This window comes from Cavia porcellus, unplaced genomic scaffold, assembly GCF_034190915.1.
Source record: "Cavia porcellus strain 051 isolate PalLab524CR breed Dunkin Hartley unplaced genomic scaffold, mCavPor4.1 scaffold_1, whole genome shotgun sequence".
In the NCBI taxonomy this organism is placed as follows: Eukaryota; Metazoa; Chordata; class Mammalia; order Rodentia; family Caviidae; genus Cavia; species Cavia porcellus.
The window spans coordinates 40591528-40615041 of NW_026947484.1; the positions used below are offsets into that span (position 1 = coordinate 40591528).

At 37.9% G+C, this 23514-nt stretch overlaps 1 protein-coding gene and 1 non-coding gene across 3 annotated transcripts in view; both read left to right on the top strand.

Moving 5' to 3' along the window:
* The first annotated feature begins 1183 nt into the window (after window positions 1-1183).
* The window catches only part of Fancm (FA complementation group M), a 55850-nt gene continuing 33519 nt past the window's right edge, over window positions 1184-23514 (top strand). For both annotated transcript variants that reach the window (XM_013154743.3, XM_063247090.1), the window contains exons 1-10: window positions 1184-1859; window positions 2393-2565; window positions 6025-6102; window positions 8972-9130; window positions 13825-13956; window positions 16133-16265; window positions 16562-16666; window positions 18205-18291; window positions 19326-19510; window positions 23248-23454. In XM_013154743.3, coding sequence (XP_013010197.2) covers window positions 1352-1859; window positions 2393-2565; window positions 6025-6102; window positions 8972-9130; window positions 13825-13956; window positions 16133-16265; window positions 16562-16666; window positions 18205-18291; window positions 19326-19510; window positions 23248-23454 — 1767 coding nt within the window. In that variant the 5' untranslated portion in view covers window positions 1184-1351. The remainder of the gene's footprint in view (window positions 1860-2392; window positions 2566-6024; window positions 6103-8971; window positions 9131-13824; window positions 13957-16132; window positions 16266-16561; window positions 16667-18204; window positions 18292-19325; window positions 19511-23247; window positions 23455-23514) is intronic.
* Window positions 5688-5790, top strand: LOC111757395 (U6 spliceosomal RNA). The gene has a single exon (XR_002791756.1). It is a non-coding gene; the product is annotated as a U6 spliceosomal RNA (small nuclear RNA).

Here is a 23514-nt window from a genome sequence, read left to right on the forward strand (position 1 = left end):
CATGCACAGCCACTCTCTCCCTTTTAAAACTCACAAATGCATCGCACTCCCTCGTTCCTAACGAAGCAAGATGTTTGTCTAAAAATCAATTAGGAAATCTGAGCAAATAAAATAATGTAAAGAAGATGCACTAAGAATTGCAATTTCTAGCCGGGTGTGGTGACTCATGCCTGTAATCCCAGCACTAGGGAGGCTGAGGCAGGAGGATTGTTATTGCAAGTTCAAGACCAGCCTGGGCTACAAAGTGGGCGCAAGGCCAACATGAACTGCATAGCGAGACCCTGTCTCAAAACAACAACAACAACAACAAAAGAAAACAAAATTGCAATTTCTGTAGGACGTAGTTGTGCACGCCTATAATCCCAGCATTTAGGGAAGGTGACACAGGAGGATCACTGCGAGTTCGAGGCCAGCCCGGGCTGCAAAGTGAGTTTAAGCCAGCCAGAAGAGCATAGTGAAACTTTGTTTCAAAAAAAAAAAAAAAATTGCAATTTCTGGCGATGAGGCGGGTGGCATTATTACCCATGGCTGCTATACGACCTGCTTGTACGTTTCCTCAAAATAGGAGGAAACAAATTTCTAAATTATTGAAAGTCATCGGGTTGAATGGAGAACCCAGGAACAGTATCTGAGTCGGAGGTAGAAAGCAATGAGTAATGTAGCATAATTGCACGTCTAAGCTTACTGCTCTAAAATGTAATAAAATGTAATGGCGGAACATTAAGATGCCTTCTGTATTTCTCTTATCTTCATTTTCTAATAATAGGACGAGATCACATTCACTTCCTTTTAAGCAATAAAAATATTAAAATAATAGGTTGCTACTGGTGACACAGCAAGAGACCTCATATTTATTTTGCCTAGACAGAAATAAGATTAATTATTCTATCCACACACTTTTGGTTGTTTACTTCATCCGATGCAAATTCACAATAGCATAAAATTCGTGAAACTGAGTATTTTATTGTACTCTAGACCTCTTTATCATTGTAAGTGACATCAAACTAACAATGATGCTTGGACACCTAATTATTTGAAACAGAACTGAAATGTGGAGCCTGTTAAACAGAGCAAAGCAACACGCAAAGGTGAGTGGGGGACCACATTTAGAGTAACACCCCAGCAGTGTGGAAAGCGTTCCAGGAAGTCGAGGAGGCTTCCGGGAAGTCAGCCAATCACCTTCATAACGCGAACTCAGCCGCGGCATTTTTAACTGGATGGACAGGCTGCAGATCCGCCCTCTCTTTCCACATTTCTGTGCGAGGAAACTGATGGGGCTCGCTAGCCAGGCTGCTCTAGAGCTGCTGTGGCTGTCGGTGCCCGAGCAAAGTCTTTGGTGGTCGTCGGCCTCATGAGCGGACGACAAAGAACGCTTTTCCAGACGTGGGGCTCGAGTGTTTCCCGATTCCCCAGGGCTTCCGGTGGCAGCTCAGGAGCCGAGCGGCCTCAGGGCTCTGGCAGCTCCGAGCCACGTTTGCCTGCAGCGGCCCAGGCTCAGCCAGAGTCGGACGATGACGTGCTGCTGGTCGCGGTGTACGATGCTGAGCGGCAGCAGAGTCTGGAGAATGGCGGCTTCTGTACCTCTGCGGGCGCCCTGTGGATTTACCCTACCAACTGCCCGGTGCGGGACTACCAGCTGCACATCTCCCGGACCGCTCTGTTCTGCAACACACTGGTGTGTCTGCCCACAGGGCTGGGGAAGACCTTCATTGCCGCCGTCGTCATGTACAATTTCTACCGCTGGTTCCCTTCGGGCAAGGTCGTTTTTATGGCCCCCACGAAACCTTTGGTGACACAGCAGATCGAGGCTTGCTATCAAGTGATGGGTATCCCGCAGACCCAGATGGCGGAAATGACAGGTATCTAGACTAAAGAAAGGGCTAAAACGAAATGAAGAACTGGATTTCCAGCGGGGGGAAGTGCCTTCTGGTGGAAATAAAGCTGAGAAGTTCTTGACCCATGTGGAGTAGCTCATACATGCAAATATGCTCGCGTTACATTCTCTTCCATAAAGTATCATCTACTTGTTACAAGTCCAACACCAGGCTGCTTTATTAAACCTTCAGTACATCCTTGTAGCTTGTCAGAGTATTTTGAAGCAATTAATGTGTGTACATCCCGTGGATTAACTGAACATGGAGGATTTTCCAGCTGAAGAATTTGCTTGTTTTCAAATATGACGTTTTGTAGGAATTACCTAAAGACAGTCTATTCGTAGTCTTAGACATCTTTGACATTTGGGCCCACTAGAGATTTAAAATGTAGCATTCCGATAAATTATCAAGTTCCACTCCCACTAAAGACTACCTAAACATGAATGCATTTTGAAAATAATACAGACTATTTATGTTTTACATAAAGTTAGAATGTAGACTGTCATTTTTATTTACAGGTTCTACTCAAGTTTTCACCAGGAAAGAAATATGGTGCAATAAGAGAGTGCTTTTTCTTACACCTCAGGTCATGGTAAATGATCTTACTAGAGGAACTTGTCCTGCTGCTGATATAAAGTGTTTAGTCATTGATGAAGCTCATAAGGCTCTTGGAAATTATGCTTATTGCCAGGTAATAATTTTGCTAAATGGTATTTTGTAGTGTATCCAATTGAATATTTTGCAGGATAGTTACTTAGTGATGAAAATTAATGATGGTATTATAAAAGACTTATATTTATTATCAAAGAACAGACAGTGATAGTACTTTCTCTTTTCCATTCAAATCAATGTCTTTTTAAAAAATTTATTTGTCACATGTGGATCTTCATAATTAGGGCAGTGATTTAAAGTAGCGTATTGGTGGAGTCAGGGAAGTAAGATAAAAACCCAAAGATTGATAGTGTATACACTGTACCATTACTCAGCAACTAGGTAAGATGTACTTAACTCTCCATGTTATAAGGATTAAATAATATAATATATACAACATATCTAACCGTTCTCCACTTAAGTATTACAAAAATATAAAGTATGAGGGTTAAGGTGGTGGAATGTGATTGTACTGCTAAATGTGATTGACCTTCTCTTTCTCCCTTACATGAAGGGGACTTTGCTTGTTTTATTCTACTCAAGGACCGGATTGTGAAGGCATTGGTATTGTATGTTTAACAATTTGTAGGCACACTGTAGGCCATAAAGGATGCACATGATGCAGACTTGTTAAAACGGTTTAGGGTGATACTTAAGATTTAAAGAGATGAGCGGAGAGAAGGCTAAAGGCAGGATATTTAATGAATGATAGGAGAAATAGAGTGTGGCCACCGTGGTTTTGACTGGAAAACTGTGAAGATGTAACAGTTACAGAGATTGGAGGAAAAGGTATTGAATTCTGTGTAAGTGTGGACTTTGGAGATATCTGAAGAATCCAGCTCTAAATATCCTTTAGGCAGAATGTGATAGAATCATACATCTCAGTGAATGTTTTCACCTGAAAGTAGAACAGATTTGGGAATTACCCCCATACATTAAAACTGCAGTAACTGGCAAGATGAAGAGGAATAAAGAAGAGAAAATCCATTTCATTTAATACAAATTTTACTGCCAGTTTGTGAATTTGTAGTTTGCTTGGAGACTGTAAGTATTATTGTATGTCTGTATTGTCCTAGGATGAATTATTATTTTACAGTTGATCTTTCTTAACTATATCCAGGAAGTGGATACATTTTTCCATTTATTCTTACTTTTCCCAGTTAAACCAATATATGACATGTTGAGATTTTTCATTTTTTCAAGTTTTACTTTTTATTAGTACATAGTTGCAGTGTATAATTACATTCTTGTGGGGGAGCTGGTTCATTCATGTACATAACACATCCTAATTCATTCATCACCTTCCTCTTCCTTTCCTCCCTACCCCGTCCATCTCTTGGTCCCCTTCTCTTTTGCAAAATGTCTCCAGAGGGTTATTATTATTATTTTTTTAAATTACAACTCTGTGGAACTTTGTAGGTTTAGTTTATATTTAATTCACTTTTTCAAAAAAAAATTCTGGGCATTAGATGATTTTTTCCCCCATTGGAAGTTTTATATTTTTTACTGATTACAATTAAACTTGCATTAACTTCATAATTAGCTAAACTGCCCTGAGAGTTTGTACTACTTGGTATTCCAGGAGTAAATAACAGTGGGCACATCAGCCATATGAAATGTAGCTTCCTGAGTGTAACAGCACAACACCATTTCCTCTTCTACAAGATGTTTAAAAGTGCTCCTTGAAAAGGAGTAATGTATTTGATTCAGTTTTCACATGTAACAGTTTTGGTAGGTGTATTGGTTCCTGTAGCAAACAGCAATAAAATTACTCCATTTAGAACTGGTAGAACTGCTTTGTAACCTGAAAGAACTGTAGGTATTCTGGCTTTCATGTAGATCAGGATTTTTAAAAAAAAAAAAAAAAAATCAGTCAATAAGAGATTTGTTTATGTCTTCCTCACTGCATCTGTGACTCTAAAAAATCCCTTCTGTGATGATCTACAAGATCATCATGTCTTGCATTGAGTCAAAATAAAAATGACTAGTTGGTATATTTTGTCTTGTATCAGTTTTGTTTTTGTGTTTGTGATTGCAGGGTTTGAAGGTAGGGCCTTGCTCATGCTAGGCAAGCTATCTGCTACTGAATTACCTCCCCAGCCCTTGCATCCATTTTTGTTTGTTTGTTTGTTTAGGTGGTGCTGTATGTTGATCCCTGGGCTAGGGAAGTGCTTTGCCATTGAATGACATTGTATGCCCAGCTCCCACTTTTTAAAAAATTTTGAATCTGGTTAGGTTGTCCAGGCTATCCTAAACTTGGGCTCCTTTGTGCCTCCTTCTTAACTAGAATAATTCTATTTAAATCTCTATTAAAAATAATGTTATGTCAGCTGGGCGTAGTGGCTCATGCCTGTAATCCCAGCACTAGGGAGGCTTAGGCAGGAGGATTTTTTTTTTGAGTTCGAGACCAGCCTAGGCTACAAAGTAAGCTCAAGGCCAGCCTGAACTGCATAGAGAAACCCTGTCTCAAAAAGACCAAAAAAATAGTTATGTATTTGTATGCAATCTGTGCTAAAAACACAAATTATGTATCTATATAATTTTAAATGGAGTAATATAAAACAGTAAAGTGAAACAAAACAAAACAGTAATAGTAATGGGATAGTAGGAAATCCACAATTACTACTTTATTGTGTATTGTTATCTTCTAAATAGTTACCAAGACCATTGCTCCCAGGCCTGCAAGGTCAATCAAACAACATAAATGCCAAGTTGTTTCCCTACTTCAGTTACTTCATTTATTATCATCTCAGCCTTTGTTGTTTCTGGTTGCTTATAGACGGTGGGGAGGGGATTCAGGAGGCAGAGGAGACTTCCTTGCTGTTTTTCCCTGGCCAACAGTGTCTCCACTTGGGCACAAGGAGGCTGTTCCGCTTCCTTGCTGGTTCTCCCTGGCGGTCAGGGCCTGGCCAGCGCACAGGGAAGCTGATGGCTTCTTTGCCGCCACTGGAGTAGGGCCTCCACTGGCACATAGAAAGGTTGTATGGCTTCCTTGCTGCTTCTCCCTGGCTGACAGGGCCTCTGCGGGCACACAGGGAGGCTGTGTGGTTTGCCTGCTGCAGGTGCAGTCTTCATGCCTATAATCCCAGCTACTTGGGAGACTGAGGCAGAAGGATTGCAACTCAGGGTCAGGCTGGGCAACTTTGCAAGATCCTGTCTCAAGTGCTTCTGCAGCATATATACTAAAATTGGAATGATACAGAGAAGATTAGCATGACCTCTGTGCAAGGACGACACGCAAATTCATGAAGCGTTTCATATTTAAAAAAGAAAATCCTGTCTCAAAATATAAAAAGGACTGGGGATGTAATTCAGTGACAGAGAACCTATGGGTTCAATCTCCACCACCAAGGATGAGGGATTCATTATAAGTCTAATTGACCTAAAGATTCATTCAGTGAATCTTTCTCCTCAGTCTCATTAAATCTTACTTGTCTTACAGATAATATGTTACGATAGTTTTCACTAGACCATCAATTAAAGATTTTTTTCTTTTTAGGTTGTAAGGGAACTGGTCAAATATACAAATCACTTTAGAATCTTGGCTCTTACTGCCACACCAGGTAGTGATATAAAGGTAAGTAAAATTGGTATGTATTTTCATTTAAGAAAATAAATTTTTATGACTACAGATCAGTTTCCATTATTTATGTAGTTTGATTTTATGATGTGTTTTCTACAACTTGCCTCGCTTTTCTTCTGTGTTTGCAGTTTCCTTAAATTAGTAATTTGTTTCTTTTCTTTGTTTCTTCCTTTAGTTAGTTTTGTTTGTTTTTGGATAGGGTCTCACTATGCAGTTCAGGCTGGCTTTGAGCTCACTATGTAGCCCAGACAGGTCTTGAATTTGCCCCGATCCTTCTGCTCTATCTTCCCAAGTGCTGGTATTACTGATGTGTACCACCTCATCTGATTTCTGTTTGTTGTCTTTCTTTCTTTCTCTCATTTTTTTCTGTTGAGGTCTGAATAACGTGGCTTAAGAGCTCCTCCTGCCTTGGTGCCCAGGGTATATAAGATTACAGTTATACACAGTCATATTACTAGTTTTCTGATTTAAGCATAACCTAAAGCTGGGCTGGGGATATAACTCAGTGGTGCAGTGCCTGCCTGGCAAGCATGAAGCCCTGAGTTCAATTCCTGGTACCAAAAAGGAAAAACAAAAAACAAAAAAACAATAACCAAAAGCTATTCAAAGTACTAAATCTGAGTTGTTTTGTTTTGGGCAGTACTGCAGACCAGACCTTGCGTTTCACATAGGGTAGGCAAGTGCTGTACAACTCAGTGCAAACACTGGATTTTTACAAATAGTGCAAGTATTTTGAAAAGTTTTTACTGTCTTTAGTTCTTTGTAACTTTTACTTTGAAGTAACGTTAGGCTTCCGGAAAATTTGGATCTTTTTATGAGCTTCACAGGACTTCCCTAATGTGTTACCATTTATATAACCATAGTAAAATTACCAGAGCCAGAAAATCAGCATAGACAACTAATCTTGCATGTGCTATTTGCCACTTTTCCCAAAGTCTTTTTCTGCTCCAGGTTGCAGCCCAGAATCTCTCTGCATTAAGAGGTCATGTCTCCTTACCCTTTGCAATCTCTGTGACAGGTCCTTAGTCTTGTTTTCTATGGCCTCCATGGTTTTATTTATGTATTTGCTGCAATTCTGTAATTTTCTTTTCAGAGATTTTTTTTGGGGGTGGTGGTGGTAGTGCTGGCCATTTAACCCAGGATCTTTGTCCAGAGCTCCATCTTGAGCCCTTTTTTATATTTTGACACAGGGTCTTGCTAAGTCCCTGAGTTGGCCAGGTTGGACCCCAACTTTGCAATCCTCCTGTCTTAGCTTTGCAGAGTGCTGACATTTCAGGTGTGTGCCACCTTGACCAAACTATCCCCTAATTTTTAAAAATTTATTTATTTAGTAGTGGGTATTAAACTCAGGTAGTTCCTTTTCTTTATTTTTTGTTCTGAGACAGAGCCTCAATAACCTACCTAGGTGGGATTTGAACTTGTGATTGTCTTGCCTCAGTCTCCCAAAGTGCTGGGATTATTAGGCTTTTGTAACCAAATCTGGGTCCCTAATTTCATAATTTAATTCCATTATAAGCTTTTTGTGTATAGTAATATCTCCAGAAACCTACATACATTATGTATATTGATTTACATGAAAAATATTGTACTAATTTTCTAGTAATTGATACAGTATAGGCCCCCAATCTCTTAAGCCATTTTATAAAGTATTCCTAAGGTACATTCCCAAAATATCCCAACTTTGCTGTAATCAACCTAGGGTAAGCCATTTTGGGGAGAAAGGAATTTCCTGAGTTTAATTCCCAGTACTAAATAAGTGTCCTTTAATAGTTCCTGTTTTTCCCACAAAAATCAATAGAAAAAAAATTTTGCAGAATCAAGAAACCAGGTACTAGTTCTGGCTCTGAAGTTTACTGTTACAGTATTTGAGGGATTTAGTTTGCTAATCTAAAAGTTTTGCTTTATTGAAGTCTTTATAGGGACTCCATTTAGAAACTATTAAGATACATTTGAGGAACTTACTGACTTTTACAGATATTTTTGAAAGACCGTAGTAAGAAAAGATGTTTAAAAAGCATTTTCCTTCTGTTGTGCTATTTCTGATATACTTTCCTTGTGAGTTTGTCTAGTGTCTTTTTTCTCTCTGATATTTAATGATAGGAATTTCTGGTGCTTCTTTGAGAAATTTACTGCTATTTGTCAGTAGCTTAAACTAAACAAATTTAACATCTTATGTAATTAATTAATTGTATTTTATTTTAAAGAGAATAAAACCAGACAAAATAAAAAGAATAAAGCCAATCAAAACAAAACTGTGAAAGTTATTCAGGACTTCAAAAAAGGATAATCGGAAATCAATAATGGCTTCCATAACGCCTCTTGCTATCTTCAAAATTGTTACCCATACCATCGGAAAGAATAAAATCAAAACAGAACAGAATAAAACTAATCAAAACAAAACAAAACATTGAATAAAACAAAACAATAAAAATGGGAAAACACACAACAGTGAGAACAATATTGAATTTCAAAAACAGGACAGAAGGAAATCCCCCATAGTGCCTATGTTGCATATTGTTGTCCTCTTAATAGATGCCCAGACCACCGGCTTTAGGCCTGCAAAGTCAATCACAAAATACAAGCATTAAGTTGTTTTGTACCTCATTTGCTGTCAACTCAGCCTGTCCTCCAAATCAGCTGGTTACTTGCGGGTGGCCACAGGTGAGGTGAGTTCGCTCATGGGAAGTGTGGATTGGCTTCTTGTTTTTTCTCCCAGGTTCCGAGTGTCTTCTGCTGACTCATAAGAAGGGTGAATTGGCTTGTTTCTCCTGGACCCGGCAGGCTTGTGCAGTTCACAGGAAGGGCAAATTGTCTTCTTCACATTTTATGTAACTTATAATCATACTTAATTGATTTTGCATAGGCTGTGCAGCAGGTTATCAGTAACCTACTAATTGGGCAGATAGAGCTTCGCTCTGAAGATTCTCCAGATATTTTACCATACTCTCATGAAAGACGAGTTGAAAAGCTTGTCGTCCCTCTTGGTGAGGAACTTATAGCCATTCAAAAGATGTATATCCAGGTAAGCTGTTTTTACCACAATTTTGATAAATGAACTGGTAATTATTTCAGTTAACAGACTTTGGCTGTAAGAATGATATTTTATGTAATTAACATGTCGGACAAATTCTTTGAAATAAAAAATTTTGCAGTGAGTTCCATGTTTATAATATTAACAAACTTACTGTTTCAAAGAAAAGCACAAAAGAGGGGTATTTTGGCTGGGGATTGAGCTCAGTGGCCTAAGTGCCTGCCTGGCAAGCGCGAGGTTGTGAGTTCTATCCCTGGTACAAAAAAAAAAAAAAAAAAAGATGGTTCTTTCTTTTTTTTTTTTTTTTTGTCTTTTTCCTTTTTATCGGTCCCGGGGATTGAAAGTATGGTTATTTCTAAAGCAAGTAATAGTTTTATTGGCTCTATATTTTTTTAGGTAAACTTTTGAACTGAAGTATGTAACACAGAAACATAGACATTTTACCAAACATGCATAGAAACAGTGAGGAGCTTATAAAACATGTAGCTCACTGAAGTTTTATAAGACAAGCAAACCCTCAATCTACCCAGATTCCACCACAGTGAAGGTCGTTTTCCAGCAATGTGCTCTGAAACAGTTTGTTTTATAGGAATAGATGAGTAAAACATTGATTTCTATTATTCAGTGTTTTAGAATGAAATATATTTTCCATATTTCCTTTTCTGATCCCTGGTACAGCAGTTGGTCTCAAGTGCAAATAATTTTCTCACCTGGAGACCTGGCAATGTCTGAACACATGTTTCAGTTGTGAGAAAGGGGAGTTAGTGTAGTGTTGCTATTGGCATCTGTGTTTAGCAATCAGGAAGCTATTAAATATCCTACAGTGGACAGGACAGCCCCCCCCCCCCAAAAAAAGAATTCTCTGACTTAAGTGTCAGTATTGTAGTGGTTGAGAAACAGCTTAGACAGTTCTCACTTTCAGTGAGAGAAATTTGAAGTAGCATTGTTTTTCTATAGTTTCTGATTAGTGTGGTGATAGAAATGTATTTTCAGCTCATCAGTGCTGTGGCCGAAATTTAGCCTCTTCTTCCACTGGGAGGTGGCATGTGTTTCCACTTCCCTCAGACATAGGCTGGCTGGCCCTATGACTGGCTACTAAATAATGAACCCCAGCTTAGCTGTAACTAGCCTCAGGAAATCTGTGTTGGGAAGAAAGAAGAAACAAGGAGCTGGAATCAGGAGTGCAGATAGGTGGCTCAGTGAGGCTATTTCTTGTAGCTGCAGGCCTTCTAAAACTACAGACATCCAGGAATAGAGAGCTTCCCCACAGTGCTTTCAGGAAGTTATTTTACAGTAATTTTAGTTTCTCAAGAAATTTGCAAAAATAGTATAGCTCCGTTGGGGAGATACTTTGAAATTGTGCAAGGGTCCTCTCCCTCTTCACATTTTGCTTACTATGTACTTCAGTATGTGGTATTGACTTTCATGTTTTGGCCTGGTTGTTGTTTCTTTCATTTCTTTTTTTTTGGTCTTTTTCATTTTTATCGGTACCAGGGATCGAACTCACGACCGCCTGCTTGCAAGGCAGGTGCTTATGCCGCTGAGCTAATTCCTCAGCCCCTCTTCTTTCATTTCTTTTACAGTTATTAATTTGAATTCTTTCGTAATGAAGAGTTATTTATTCTGTACCATTTACTTATTGATTCAACTCTTTGAGTGTAGATTAGTGAATAGTTATTTTTTTCTGTGAACTACAGTCCAATACTGTTGTTCAGGTTGTTTTATTTTTGAGCATGATGAGCTCCTTTCAGACAGTCTCCACCGGGCAATATGGTGTACACCTATACAATAATGGGAGGCTGAGGCAGGAGGATCATAAGGTTCAGCCCAGTCTGGGCAACTTAAAAACTGTGCCCTAACACAAAACAAATATGCCTCTGGAGTGATTTTTGTTGGCAGGGGAGGTACCAGGAATTGATCTCAGGATCTCACACCTGCCAGGCAGGCACTAGAGCGCTGTAGATTTGTGCCTTAACCTCACCTCACACACACACACACACACACACACACACACACACACACTAACTTTCTCACACAGTATTTTAAGGCTGTATACTTTTATTTTTCCCTTGCCAGAGGTAGAGTCATTTCCCTAAGGATGCTTTGTTCCTCCTGTGGAAGAACGTTTGGGAACCAGTGTCAGTGCACTGGTTGCGGTCACTGTTACTGTGGCATTGCTGCTCCTAGGCCCATGCAGTGACTACACATGCAGGGCTGTGAGCAAGTAAAATGGTGGTGTTTTCACGGATGTGATCTGAAACCGTTTGCTTTACAGAATAGATGAGTGAAACATTGAGCTCTGTTGTTCAGTATATATCCTTTTTTTAATACAAAATTTTTTTTTTTTTGGTACCGGGGACTGAATTCATGACCTTGTGCTTGCCAGGCAGGCATTTATGCCACTGAGCTAAATCCCCAGCCCTTTTTAGTATAAATTTAAAATAAGTGTATTAGGAATATGGTTTTTCTTGCAGACCTTTAAACAGCATTCCTATAAGACGGGAAGTCTTTCTAGTAGTTGCTCTCTTGTGTTTGTCTCTCTCTCTCCCTTCAGCATGGTACTAGGAGTTGAACCTGAGGCCTTACTCATGCTAAGCAGGCCCTGAGCCTCATTCCTGTCCCTAGCTTCAGTCTCTTCAATGCTGAGGTGTTTTGTCTTTTTAAAATTATTCCATTTAAAGCAATATATAAAAATTATTGATATAGGGCTAGGGATTTAGCTCAGCGGCATAAGCATCTGCCTTTGCAAGCAGGTGGTCGTGAGTTCGATCCCCGGTACCAATAAAAAGGAAAAAAGACAAAAAAAAAAAAAAAAAAAAAAAAAAAATTAAAAAAAAATTATTGATATAATCATAATTAGATTTAGTTACGTTAAAAATATTCAAGGTGCTTTTTCTTTTTTTGATAGAGTCTCACTGTGTAGTTCAGGCTGGCCTTGAACTCATGGCAAGTCCTCCTGCCTCATCCTCTTGAGTGCAAGGATTATAAGCATGGCCACCACACCCAGCTTTCAGAGTACTTCCTTAGTATGATTAGCAAAGTCTGAATGGAGGGGAAAATGTACCCAAAATACCTCCATTTTAAGGAATGAAAATTAGTTAAAACTTCATTATTACACATTGCTGTAGTAGGTCTTCCTCCGGAGCTTTCTTTCGGTGTGCCTTCAGTCTCACCCCTACCTTTGGTCTCGTTCCTTTCTGAAATGCTGTCTCTTCAGAGCCTCATTATTCACCTGTCAACTCAGACTCTGACTTTGTTTCCCCCAGTACAGGGGATGGAACCCATGGCCTTTGCACTGAGATAGAGTCCGACCCCTTGTTTAATTTTTGAGATGAGGTGTTGCTAAGTTGGCAAAGTGGCCTGGCTTGTGATTCTCCAGTCTCCCAGAGTGCTGAGATCACAGGTGCACATCACTGCCTGGCTTCTGCAGCATTATTGCATTTTATATTCTTAAGCCCATTCATGAGCAAAATAACCTACTTTTTTGTTTCCTCCTTTTGTTGCTTCTCATTGATGGGGCTTGAAGGCATGGCCCTGCCCCGGGTAGGCAAGCACAGTAACCTCTGAGCTACATTCCCAGCCTCATTGCTGTTCGCTTTTTTATCCTTTACCTCTTCCCACTGAAGTGTAAATTATTTGCAAGCCGCATCTTTATTTGTCTCAGCCACAATATCCCCAGCATTCAGAACATTACGTGACACATGATAAATGTTTAAGAGATATTTGTTGAATGAGTAAATAAATGAATAAAATTAAATACATTCAAGATACTTATTCCATAGTCTAGTCTGCAAGTATTTACTGAGGACCTATCTGCCTTCCTTTGCTCTGGGCACTGAGAATGTAACAGTAAAGAAATTTAAGGCCCCTTTTCCATAGCATTTAGATTGTAGTGTGTGCAGGTTGATGATGAGTTAAAAAAATGTAAATAAACAAATGTGTTCTTAAATTGTCAAATATAACAATAGCTTATCCTCAGTTTTGATATTATCTGGGGTAGGTGTCAAGTAGTTTTAAATTTTGTTGTCTTTGTTTGTATCGACTTAAAAATTCACTTATATCAGACTTTATTAATTATACCTTTTTGGGGTTTTTTGTTACCGGGAGTTGAACTCATAACCTCATGTTTGCCAGACATCTGCTTACACTACTGAGTTAAATCCCAATATGCGTGATTTGGTTTTATTTGAGAAGAGCGATTGAGTATTTTGGGCACCCAGTCTGAAGCAATGGAGAGAAAATGAGAGAGAGAGAGGAAGAGGCCTTGAATGCGGGCATGGGAGAGTTTCATGGGGATATTGTGGTTGTCAACAAGAAAAAGAAGTGGGAGTACTTTTATCAATTTTGGCTGGGGGGCAAAGTTTGAGAGGTGGGCGAAATGACATATCAGCTGCTGTTTTGAAGCCGCATCTGCTGAGTAAAACAGGAAATGAAGATATGCTGGGGGTTGGGAGTGGAGGCTTGGGTGGTGGTGGAGTCTTGGGATTGGAGAGGGCTCCAAAGGGAGTGGGAGGTTTATCTCTGGAATGTGAAGCAGAAAGTAGAAGCTACTCTTGGAGAGATGAGTTGCTTCTCTGGGTCCCCTGGCAAATGTAATGTTACAAATAGTTAAGCCTTAGACTAGCAGAACCTGTCAAAGGGACTTTAAAACAAGCTTGAGCTGATTTTTTTTTTTTTTTTTGCAGATTTTGGAAGCATTTGCCAGTCCCCTGATTCACAGGAATGTTTTGATGAGAAGGGATATCTCCAATCTGACAAAATACCAGATAATTCTGGCAAGAGATCAGTTTAGGAAAAACCCATCTCCAGATATTGTGGTAGGTGTTTTTTGTTTGTTTGTTTGTTTGTTTTTTTGGTAGCCAGGCAGGCGCTATGCTGCTGAGCTATATCCCTGACCCCGTGGTAGGTATTTTTAATAAATCTTTATGATTAAATTTTTACTCAGAACCAGGATAAATGTAATAACTATTTTTTTTTTACATATTAGAAGTTAAGAATTTAGATATATTTATATAGTTTACAAATGTATAAAAAATCTAATAATACAGTTTAATAATTTGAATTAAGATAAATCTATCTTTTAATTTTGAACAAAGAATTGGTTGCTTAGCCCATATCTGTTTTATGAAGTCAGCCATGAAAAAGTACATTCTAACTAAATTAAAGATGCAGAACTTTTAGTCTTACTCGAGATGCCCTGAGTTGGAGGAAGCATCACAGTAAGCTTCTTATTTCTAATCTTTGTAGGAGAAAAGTAGCTGGGTAGAGAACTGTCCGTCAAGCTAGGTCCAAAGTCAGAAGAAGTTCCCACAGGCATAGGAAGGCGCCGAGTCAGTTTCTGAGCAGAGGGCAGTGGATGCCTGAGAACAGAGCCTGCTGAGCGAAGCCCTGGAGGAGACAGTGAGGGACCCGTTCTGGCTGAGATTCGGGATGGGGACAGCCAGATGTGGTAATGAAAGTTGTGACCACATGAGAGTGGTTTTGAAGGTTTTACCCTGCAGTGTCTGAGGAATGACTAATGGAGCCTTTTCTATGACATTTTGTGGTAGTATTCAAAACTGTACCATATAAATTTTAAAATCTGCTGCGAGTAAAATGTTGATTAAAATTTTAAATAGTAAATCCAAACCTGTTGAACTTCTTGTGAGAGTTACATTTACACAGAGGTGATTTTATCCTTTAGGTAATTAGAGTGCCCTTTTAGGGTATTTTTTGCTATTCTGGAAACATGTTAAATGACATCACTGATCAAATGTTACTAAAATTGTAAGTAGAAAAAAATAAAGGAAAATAGTTAAAATATATTTTCAATTGTCTTTTTCTTTGAGACCACGTCTTGCTTTGCAGTTCAGGCTGGCCTGACTCATTGCCATCCTCCATCTCAGTCTCTCCAGTGCTGGGATTACAGGGGTGTACCAGTACACGCAGCTTCTTTTAAAACTGTCTTTTCACAGGGACCCACCTGCCATTGCTTCCTGTGTTCCCCCCAGGGGAACAGTTGAAAGCACAGGCCTCTTTAGACCAAATGTCCAGAATTTAAATGTTGGCTGTACTACTTACCACCTTTGAGTTGTTCTCATTTATAAAATGGGTATAATAATAGTGCCTACATTCTAGTTGTGAAGATGAAATCATTTGCTTAGAACAATGTCCAGTGCCCAGTGTTAGATGATCAGCTGGGTACAGGGGGTGCGTGCCTTTAATCTGAAGCATGCCTGAACATTTAAACAATAGCATATATATTTGGTGTTAAATGTTGCTGTCAGTCTGATTAGATTCTTGTCCTTTTGCCAGATTCATTAGCGAAATGAACGAGGATAGGCCTCGTGTGTGTCTGTATCTTTTCTTTCTAAGTGTCTGTCTATCTATCTGCCTGCCTGTCTTTCTTTCTTCCTGCAAAATCCAGGGCCTTTGCATTGAGCTACATCCCCACCAAAACTTTTTGAAGAGATTTTTTTATATTGAGACATGCTGTCCCTGAGTTGCTTTTTTGTAGTTGAATGCTTAACATGTAGTAGGTATTTACTAGTTTTGAAATACCATGTGGATCTATTTATTTTCCCTATAAGGAGAATCAATATACGATTAATGTTTCTCCTTTTTGTTTTAAAGTGGAAATTTCCTGTTGAAATAAAAATGAAGAGGGCTGGGGATTTAGCTCAGCGGCATAAGCACCTGCCTTGCAAGCAGGCAGTCGTGAGTTTGATCCCTGGTACTGATTTAAAATAAATAAATAAATAAATAAATAAATAAAAATAAAAATGAAATAAAGGGATAGATTTCATGTGGATATCACATTGGCACCTTTCCATAGAACATACTATATAACATTTGCATTCAATAGAACCAATAAGTTGTGCTCAGAATAGAAGGGATTACTTATGATCATTTTAATTATATTATAAATGTTACAGTCATTTGCCCTGACAGCGGGGGTGTGGAGGATGTGTATGTCTTTCTTTGGTTCAATTTGACATATGCTTCTTTTCCTAGGGAATACAACAAGGCATAATTGAGGGAGAATTTGCCATTTGTATTAGTTTATATCATGGTTATGAATTATTGCAACAAATGGGAATGAGATCATTATATTTCTTCCTTTGTGGAATTATGGATGGAACAAAAGGTAAATGATATGAAATTATTAAAGAAATAATGACAAGTATTATTTTGTTGAAAGATTGAATATATTGAGTTGAGTTAATTAAAAATATTTTTAAAAGCAACGAGATATGACTAAACAGCCATGTTTCTTTGTTGATAAATTATTAGAGAAAAGAAAGCATTCATTAATACCTCTGTTCGTGTTTAAATTTGAGAAATCTGCATTCATTGTCACAGTTTAATTTCTTTTTAAAAGTAATAAATTTGATGAGATTTGCTATAAAGTTTATTTTCAAAACCTTTTCTTAATTTCTGAAGGAATGACACGGGCAAAAAATGAACTTTGCAGAAATGAGGACTTCGTGAAACTCTATCATCATCTAGAGTGCATGTTTGCACATGATACTTCTGCTGTCCACAGAGGTCTGATTTTTCATATAAAATTATATATTGTTTTAACCAGGCATGGGGACATATGCTTGTAATCCCAGCTACTCTGGAGATTAAAGCAGGAAAATTGCTTGAGCTCAGGAATTTGAGACCAGCCTTGACAACATAGCAAGATGCTGCCTCAAAATATATAAATAAAAAAAAATTAAATTGTATGTTTCCTTCTCTCCCTCTCCATCTCCCCTCTCCCTGGTCTCAAACTCAAGGCAGTCCTCCTGTCTCAGCCTCCAAAGTGATTAGTTTTGTTTATTAAGATTAATTTTGAGGGACTGGGGTATAGCTCAGCAGCACATTGCCTGCGTGGCAAGCACAGTCATAAGTTTGATTTCCAGCACAAAAAAAGACTAATTTTGGAATTTTATTCCATTGTACCTATAGTTACATTTTTGTTACAACTCTGTTAAAAGTTTAAAGGTTTTATTTGAGTTGAAGTTAATAAACATTCAAGTTTAACCTTTATAAACTTTATATAATAATAGGTATTATGTGTGGTTACTGATGATCAAATTGATTTTTTTTTTTTTTTTTTGGTACCACGGATCAAACTCATGACCTTGTGCTTGCCAGGCAGATGCTTATGCTGCTGAGCTAAATCCCCGGCCCCAAATTGATCTTTATTTTTATTTTTTGATCTTCAAATATATTTAATTTTTTTTTATTTTAAAGATAGTAAAATCCAACAGAACAAAGCCAATCAAAACAAAGCAGTAAAATTGGTACAGAACTTCAAAGTGGGATACTAGGAAAATAGCAATAGTTACTATGGTATTTCTTGTTATCTTCCTAATAGTTGTCCATTCCATCAGGTATAGCAAAATCAAACCAAAAACAAAACACAATAAAACCAATCAAATCAGAATATTGAGTAAAGCAAAGCAGTTAATCAGAACAAAGCAAAACAGTGAGAAGAGTATTGGGTTTCAAAGGCAAGATACAAGGAAATCCCTCATACTTGCTATACTGTCATCCTCCCAAGAGATACTCAAACAGCTGGCACTAGGCCTGCATAATCAACCCAACAATACAAGCTTTTAGTTGCTTTACGTACCTTAGTTGCTATCAACTCAGCCTGTCCTCTGAACCAGCGGGTTGCTTACAGTGGAGAGGGGATTGATTCTCAGCCCAGGTGCCAAATAGGCTCACGGGAGGCACTGACTTTTCTCTTCCTGGAAGCTGCGTGGCTTGTGTGACTTACCACAAAGGCTGGCTGGTTGGCTTCTTGTTGGATTCTTCCAGTTCCAGCATCCAAACATATTTTATTTATTTAAATATATTTTTTCCTTTTTCTTTATTTCTGATTTCTGTTTGGGTTCTCTTGCAGAATGAAATTTTCAGAAAAATGCAAATGTTTTTTTCTTTTGCATTTATTCATGAACCTAGATGCTGTTTACTATTTATAAAAATAAAAAGTAAGTTTTAACATAGATATTTTGAAAAGGATAAGAATAGACATTAATGTAATTGAATTTGGAAAAATACAGATAATTTTTTTGCTGTCTTTTTTTCTGCAGAAGATAAAGATAAAAAGATTTTCTATAGTCATCCAAAATTGAAGAAATTAGAAGAAGTTGTAGTTGAACACTTCAAGTCATGGAATGGTAGGTAATATTTAGTAGCTTAAAGGTAAGACAGTTATTGAAACAGCTAAAACGTTGTCATTAGTTTATGCTAACACTTGTGGATAAAATACAGGCTTTTAATTATTCTGGATAATGAATATTCAAAAGCTCTGAGATATTTTGTGAAGAATTAGAGCAAAGACAATGGTGGGAAGGTTAAGAATAAGGTATTAATATGGGAAAATTGTTTGAAGAAATACTGGGAAAGGAAATGTAAAACAATATACAGTAATAGTATTAGTGGCAAGAAGAAGTAAAGTGGATTGCTAGAGAACAAGTCATAGAGGAGTGCAGTGCGTAAGTTGGTCTATGCACAGCACTCCTCTATGGCCCGTCTCTAGAAAGCCTGTTCCAGAGATGTTTAACTGGTAACTGATGGAAATGTAAGTGCAAACCTTGTGGACCTTAGAAGGAGAATCTTTCCAGCCAGAGAGAATAGCAGATTCAGAGGCACTGTGGCAGTCAGATACTGCATATGATTATGGATCAGTAAATAGGTGAGCTTTAACGTGAGAATAAGAGTGATTTAAGTGAGATACAGACAGATCCCAAATCATGTAGATTAACAGACCAAGTCAAAATTCTTAAGTCAAGTGATTTAGGAATTCTTATTTGAATTATTTAGGACTTGATGGTAGCAGATGAGAAATAAAGAGCCAAGATTATTAAAACTACTAGAGAATGTTTAAAAAGAAGTAATTTTAAGTTTTGGGCCAGGGATAGAGCTGAGTGGGAGAGACCTTATCTAGAATCTTTGAAGCTGTATGTATGGTCCACAGCAATGAGCCTCCCCCAAAAGTCTTAAAATACCTTCTTTAAAGAATTATTGTTCATTCCTATAGTTTTAGATTTGTGTTTTGAACTAGTTCTTGTCTAAATGCTTTATTTTTAAAAATTTTATTAGTACATGTTTGTGGCACAGTTGCATGCATTTTAGTAATTTTGGGGGTTGGTACATGTGTGTAATAAATGCTTCTTTAAAAGTGATACTTAAAATGCTTTTTGTTACACAGCTCAGAACACCGCTGAAAAGAAATGCAGTGAGACCAGAGTTATGATCTTCTCTTCATTTCGAGATAGTGTTCAGGAAATTGCAGAAATGCTTTTAAAGCATAAGCCAATTATTAGAGTAATGACTTTTGTTGGCCATGCTTCAGGGAAAGGCATGAAAGGTTTTACCCAGAAGGAGCAACTGGAGGTAATTATTTTTAAAGACAACGAAATAAAATTAAAATTGATTAGGTGTGTACTTAATGCTTCTTTATCCTCATTGGTCAGTTGGGTACTTAAAGGTAATTTTAGCTGGGTATGGGTGGTGCCCATCTGTAATCTTAGCACTCGGGGCTGAGGCAATAGGATTACCCCTAGCTCGAGGCCAGCCTAAACTAACAGCAGGAACCAGTCTCAAGAAAAAAAAGTGATTTTATAGTAAATTTGAAAATAAAGCTAAGCATATTTTGAAAGATCAAATGAAGTGTTTTAAACAGTTTTGAAACTTCTATTTGTAAGTAAAGTATGTTTTATAGTGACTTTGCAACATTTATTTTTAGGTATTATAAAGTATAATGATTAAGCAGAAATGCTCTAATCATACGTCTTAATGTAGAATCCACTTAAAAGTTATTCCGTGTCCTTCAATTTTTCTTATTCATAAACCTACTTCATGGGGTTGTTATAAGCATTAAATGAGATCTTATTATATAATCAACAATAAATGTATGTATACAAGGTATGTATATATTTATTTGAGACAGGGTCTTGCTTTGTACTCCAAGCTGGTCTCAAACTTACTATGAAGGCCAGGTTGGCCTTGAATCTGTAGAGATCCTCTTGCTGTCTCCTGCTGGGATTATAGGCGTGTGCCATTATGCCTGGCATATATGTTTATTTAAGCCCCTTTTATAATTTCTTCTGAATAAATGACGTCTTTTTTTTTTTTTTTTTTTTTTTTTTTGGTTATTTTAAGAATCTAATTTTAAAAGTATGATCAGAAGAAGCCATGGTGGTATTTAAGGTTTTAGTACCATGCTCTATGATGTTTTGAGGGGAAATTTTACATTAAGATTTTATGAATTTATGTAGATTTTTCCAGATCAATCACTGACGTGTTTTTGATGTCTCACTCAACAGCCATGTTCTGATTCTTTATATTAGTAGATGAGGAATTCCAGATTTTAAATGCCTTTTTAGCTGGGCCTTTTTAGTACTGTATGCCGACAGTTGTAGCACTTGGAAGACTGAGGCAGGAGAGGGTGGAGTCCTAGGCTAGTCTATATCAGTACAGTGTTTGAGGCCCGCCTGGGCCTGGACCACGAGGTGAGATGCAGTCTCCAGCCCCTCCTCCATGCCCATTTTGGTGGTCCTCTCTGCATTCAGAAGAGTCTGTTTAAGCTGACTTGATAAGAATGTGAAGACTTCCTGAGTTTGAAGATAACACCTTTATCCATTGTCAAGCCATACTATAAGTCACTGTAAAGAGTTCAGGAGTCCATTGATTATTAATAAACTTAACATGTATACATGAATAAAAATAAAATGCCTTACGGATCAGGCATTGTCTGTATTTGAGATACCCGTAGTAGGTATTTAAAATATACACAATACCCAACCCAACCTGGTCTCTGCCACTTTCTTTTGTTGTTAATTGTTTTTTAATGTAATTTAATTTTTTGATAATGGTCTCACGATATAGTTCACTCTGGCTTTGAACTTACTGGTTGGTTTTGTACTCTCTGATCCTCTTGCCTTAGCCTCCCAAGTGCCGCCATGCTTAGCCTGGGAAGATCATTTTAAAAGAATCACTGGTGCAAACTGGGGGACCAGTTGGAAGATGTATCAGAATTCTTTTTTTGTGTGTGTTATTCATTTTTATTGGTACCGGGGATTGAACTCACGACTGCCTGCTTGCAAGGCATGTGCAAATGCTGCTGAGCTAAATCTCCAGTCCCCAGTGTATCAGAATTCTAATGAGGGTGATGGTGGATTAGACCAGAGTGACATCAAGGAAGTTTGTGAGAAATAGTTCTGGGTGTATCTTGAAGGTCATGCTGACAAGATATATTGCTAAATTCAATGAAATGTGTGATAAGGGAGCAGGAAATGTGACCCCAAGATCTTTGACCTCAGCAACTGAGAGAAACTTCCATCAACTCAGATGGAGAAGACTGCAGTAAAAGCAGATTTTGGAGAGAATATTTGGAACTTGGTTATTTGAAAAGTTATCTTTGACAGACCTGTTAGATTAATGCATTTCAAATTTCAAAACTGCGGGGTACCAGTTTATTTCTTCCCATTAGTCACTGACTGATAGCGTTCAATAATATATCAAAAATGAATTACTAGAAGATACCTGTGGTGGCACATGTCTATAATCTGAGTACTTAGGAGGCTGAGGCAGGAAGATTGAGTCCAAGGCCAGTTTGGGCTACATAGTGAGAGGACCCCCCCCTTAAAAAATAAGAGTTACTAGAAAGTAAAACTAATGAAAATCAGAGTTTGATGCCTTTATTAAAAATTACTTAGAGTAGATCAGCATAAATTTACCCTGCCAAGTTTCCAAACCTTTACGTTTAACTTAACAGGTTACATTTATTTCTTTTTTTTGTCAGTACTGGGGATTGAATTTGCAGCTACGTGCTCGCAAGGCAGGCACTTATGCCGCTGAGCTAAATCCCCAGCCCAGGGTACATTTTTATATCTCTACTACTATGGCCCCTTTTTCCCTTTATCTACCACTTTTTAAAAGTTATATGCAGGTAATATTAAGTCAGTTTTTCAAGGCTTAATGTTACTACAGATTCCAAAAGGAAATGGATTCTTAACTTTTAATTCTGTTGATTGGTTCTCCCTGTACTAAGGTTTCCCATGTTGAAGTAATACCCTTTGTGGTTTTTTTTGTTTTGTTTTGTAATGGGAATTGAACTCAGGACTTTGTGCTTGCCAGGCAGTCTTTGACTGTTGATACTGGAAAGATTTCCAAGAAGACCTATATCATATCATAAGGTTGTACTTTTTTTCCTACTTTTCAGGTTGTTTTAACAGAATTAGCTTAAGGATTAAGATAACAGGTTTTTGGAGTCAAATAGATCTAATTTCAAATGCTGACAATTATTAGTGAGACTTCAGGTAAAAATAGTTTAACCCCTCAGATCTTCAGTTTCCTCAGTAAGATGAAGTGGTAATATCTACCTGATAGCCTTGCTGGAAGTAGTAGCTAATAGATAAAGTACTTAAGATAGTGCCTAGCACACGGTGTATCCTTGTGTATAGCAGCTATCACTGTTATTATTGTCTAACTCAGTTTCAATACTGTGTTACTGTGTTTCTACCACTCCTACTCCATCGTTCTTCAGCTGCAATATGGGTGCTGAGACGCACGGGCAAACTGAGCTCGCAGCACGTTCTGAACTTAAAAGGCTTACAGAAGTTTTTCAAGATGCTCGGTTGACTTTTCATTAACTCATTCTCAAACTATTGTAGTTTTATTAATCTGAGCAAAGAGAAATTCTGGAATTGTGTGAACGGTATGATTTGAATTGTAGGTGAAACGAAACAATTTTATTTTAGACATATGCAGCTATTTAGATCTATGGTATGTTAAATAGGAATAACTTCTCTAGACCCTTTCCCTCCACTCTGTTCCTTTCAGCGGTGCTAAATATAAAATCAATGCTTTTTCATGGACTAAGACACTGTTAAATGGATGAATCCTTTTAGTCTCACAACCATTATTAAAATAAAGGAATTTGACTGTTCTTTCCATTTTACCGTAATCTCTTGTGGCTTATATTGCCATTTGGTGACTACTTTTTTCCTTTTCTGTGGGATCCTTAATGCTGATTTTTAATCTTATTTCACCATTTTGGGTTGAGTGGGAACAATACACTGCAATTCTTACAATTTACTTCTAGTAATTTGTAAGTCTGTTTATTTCAGGTAGTGAAACGATTTCGTGCTGGTGGTTTCAATACACTGGTTTCCACCTGTGTTGGAGAGGAAGGTTTGGATATAGGGGAAGTTGATCTCATCGTGTGTTTCGATGCCCAGAAGAGCCCCATCCGACTCATACAGCGAATGGGTAGGACTGGACGCCAACGTCAGGGCAGGATTGTTGTTATCCTTGCTGAAGGACGGGAAGAACGCGTAAGTAGCCTTTCAAAACCTGACTTGACGTTTAAAATTTGAGAACTATGGGCTAAAGAA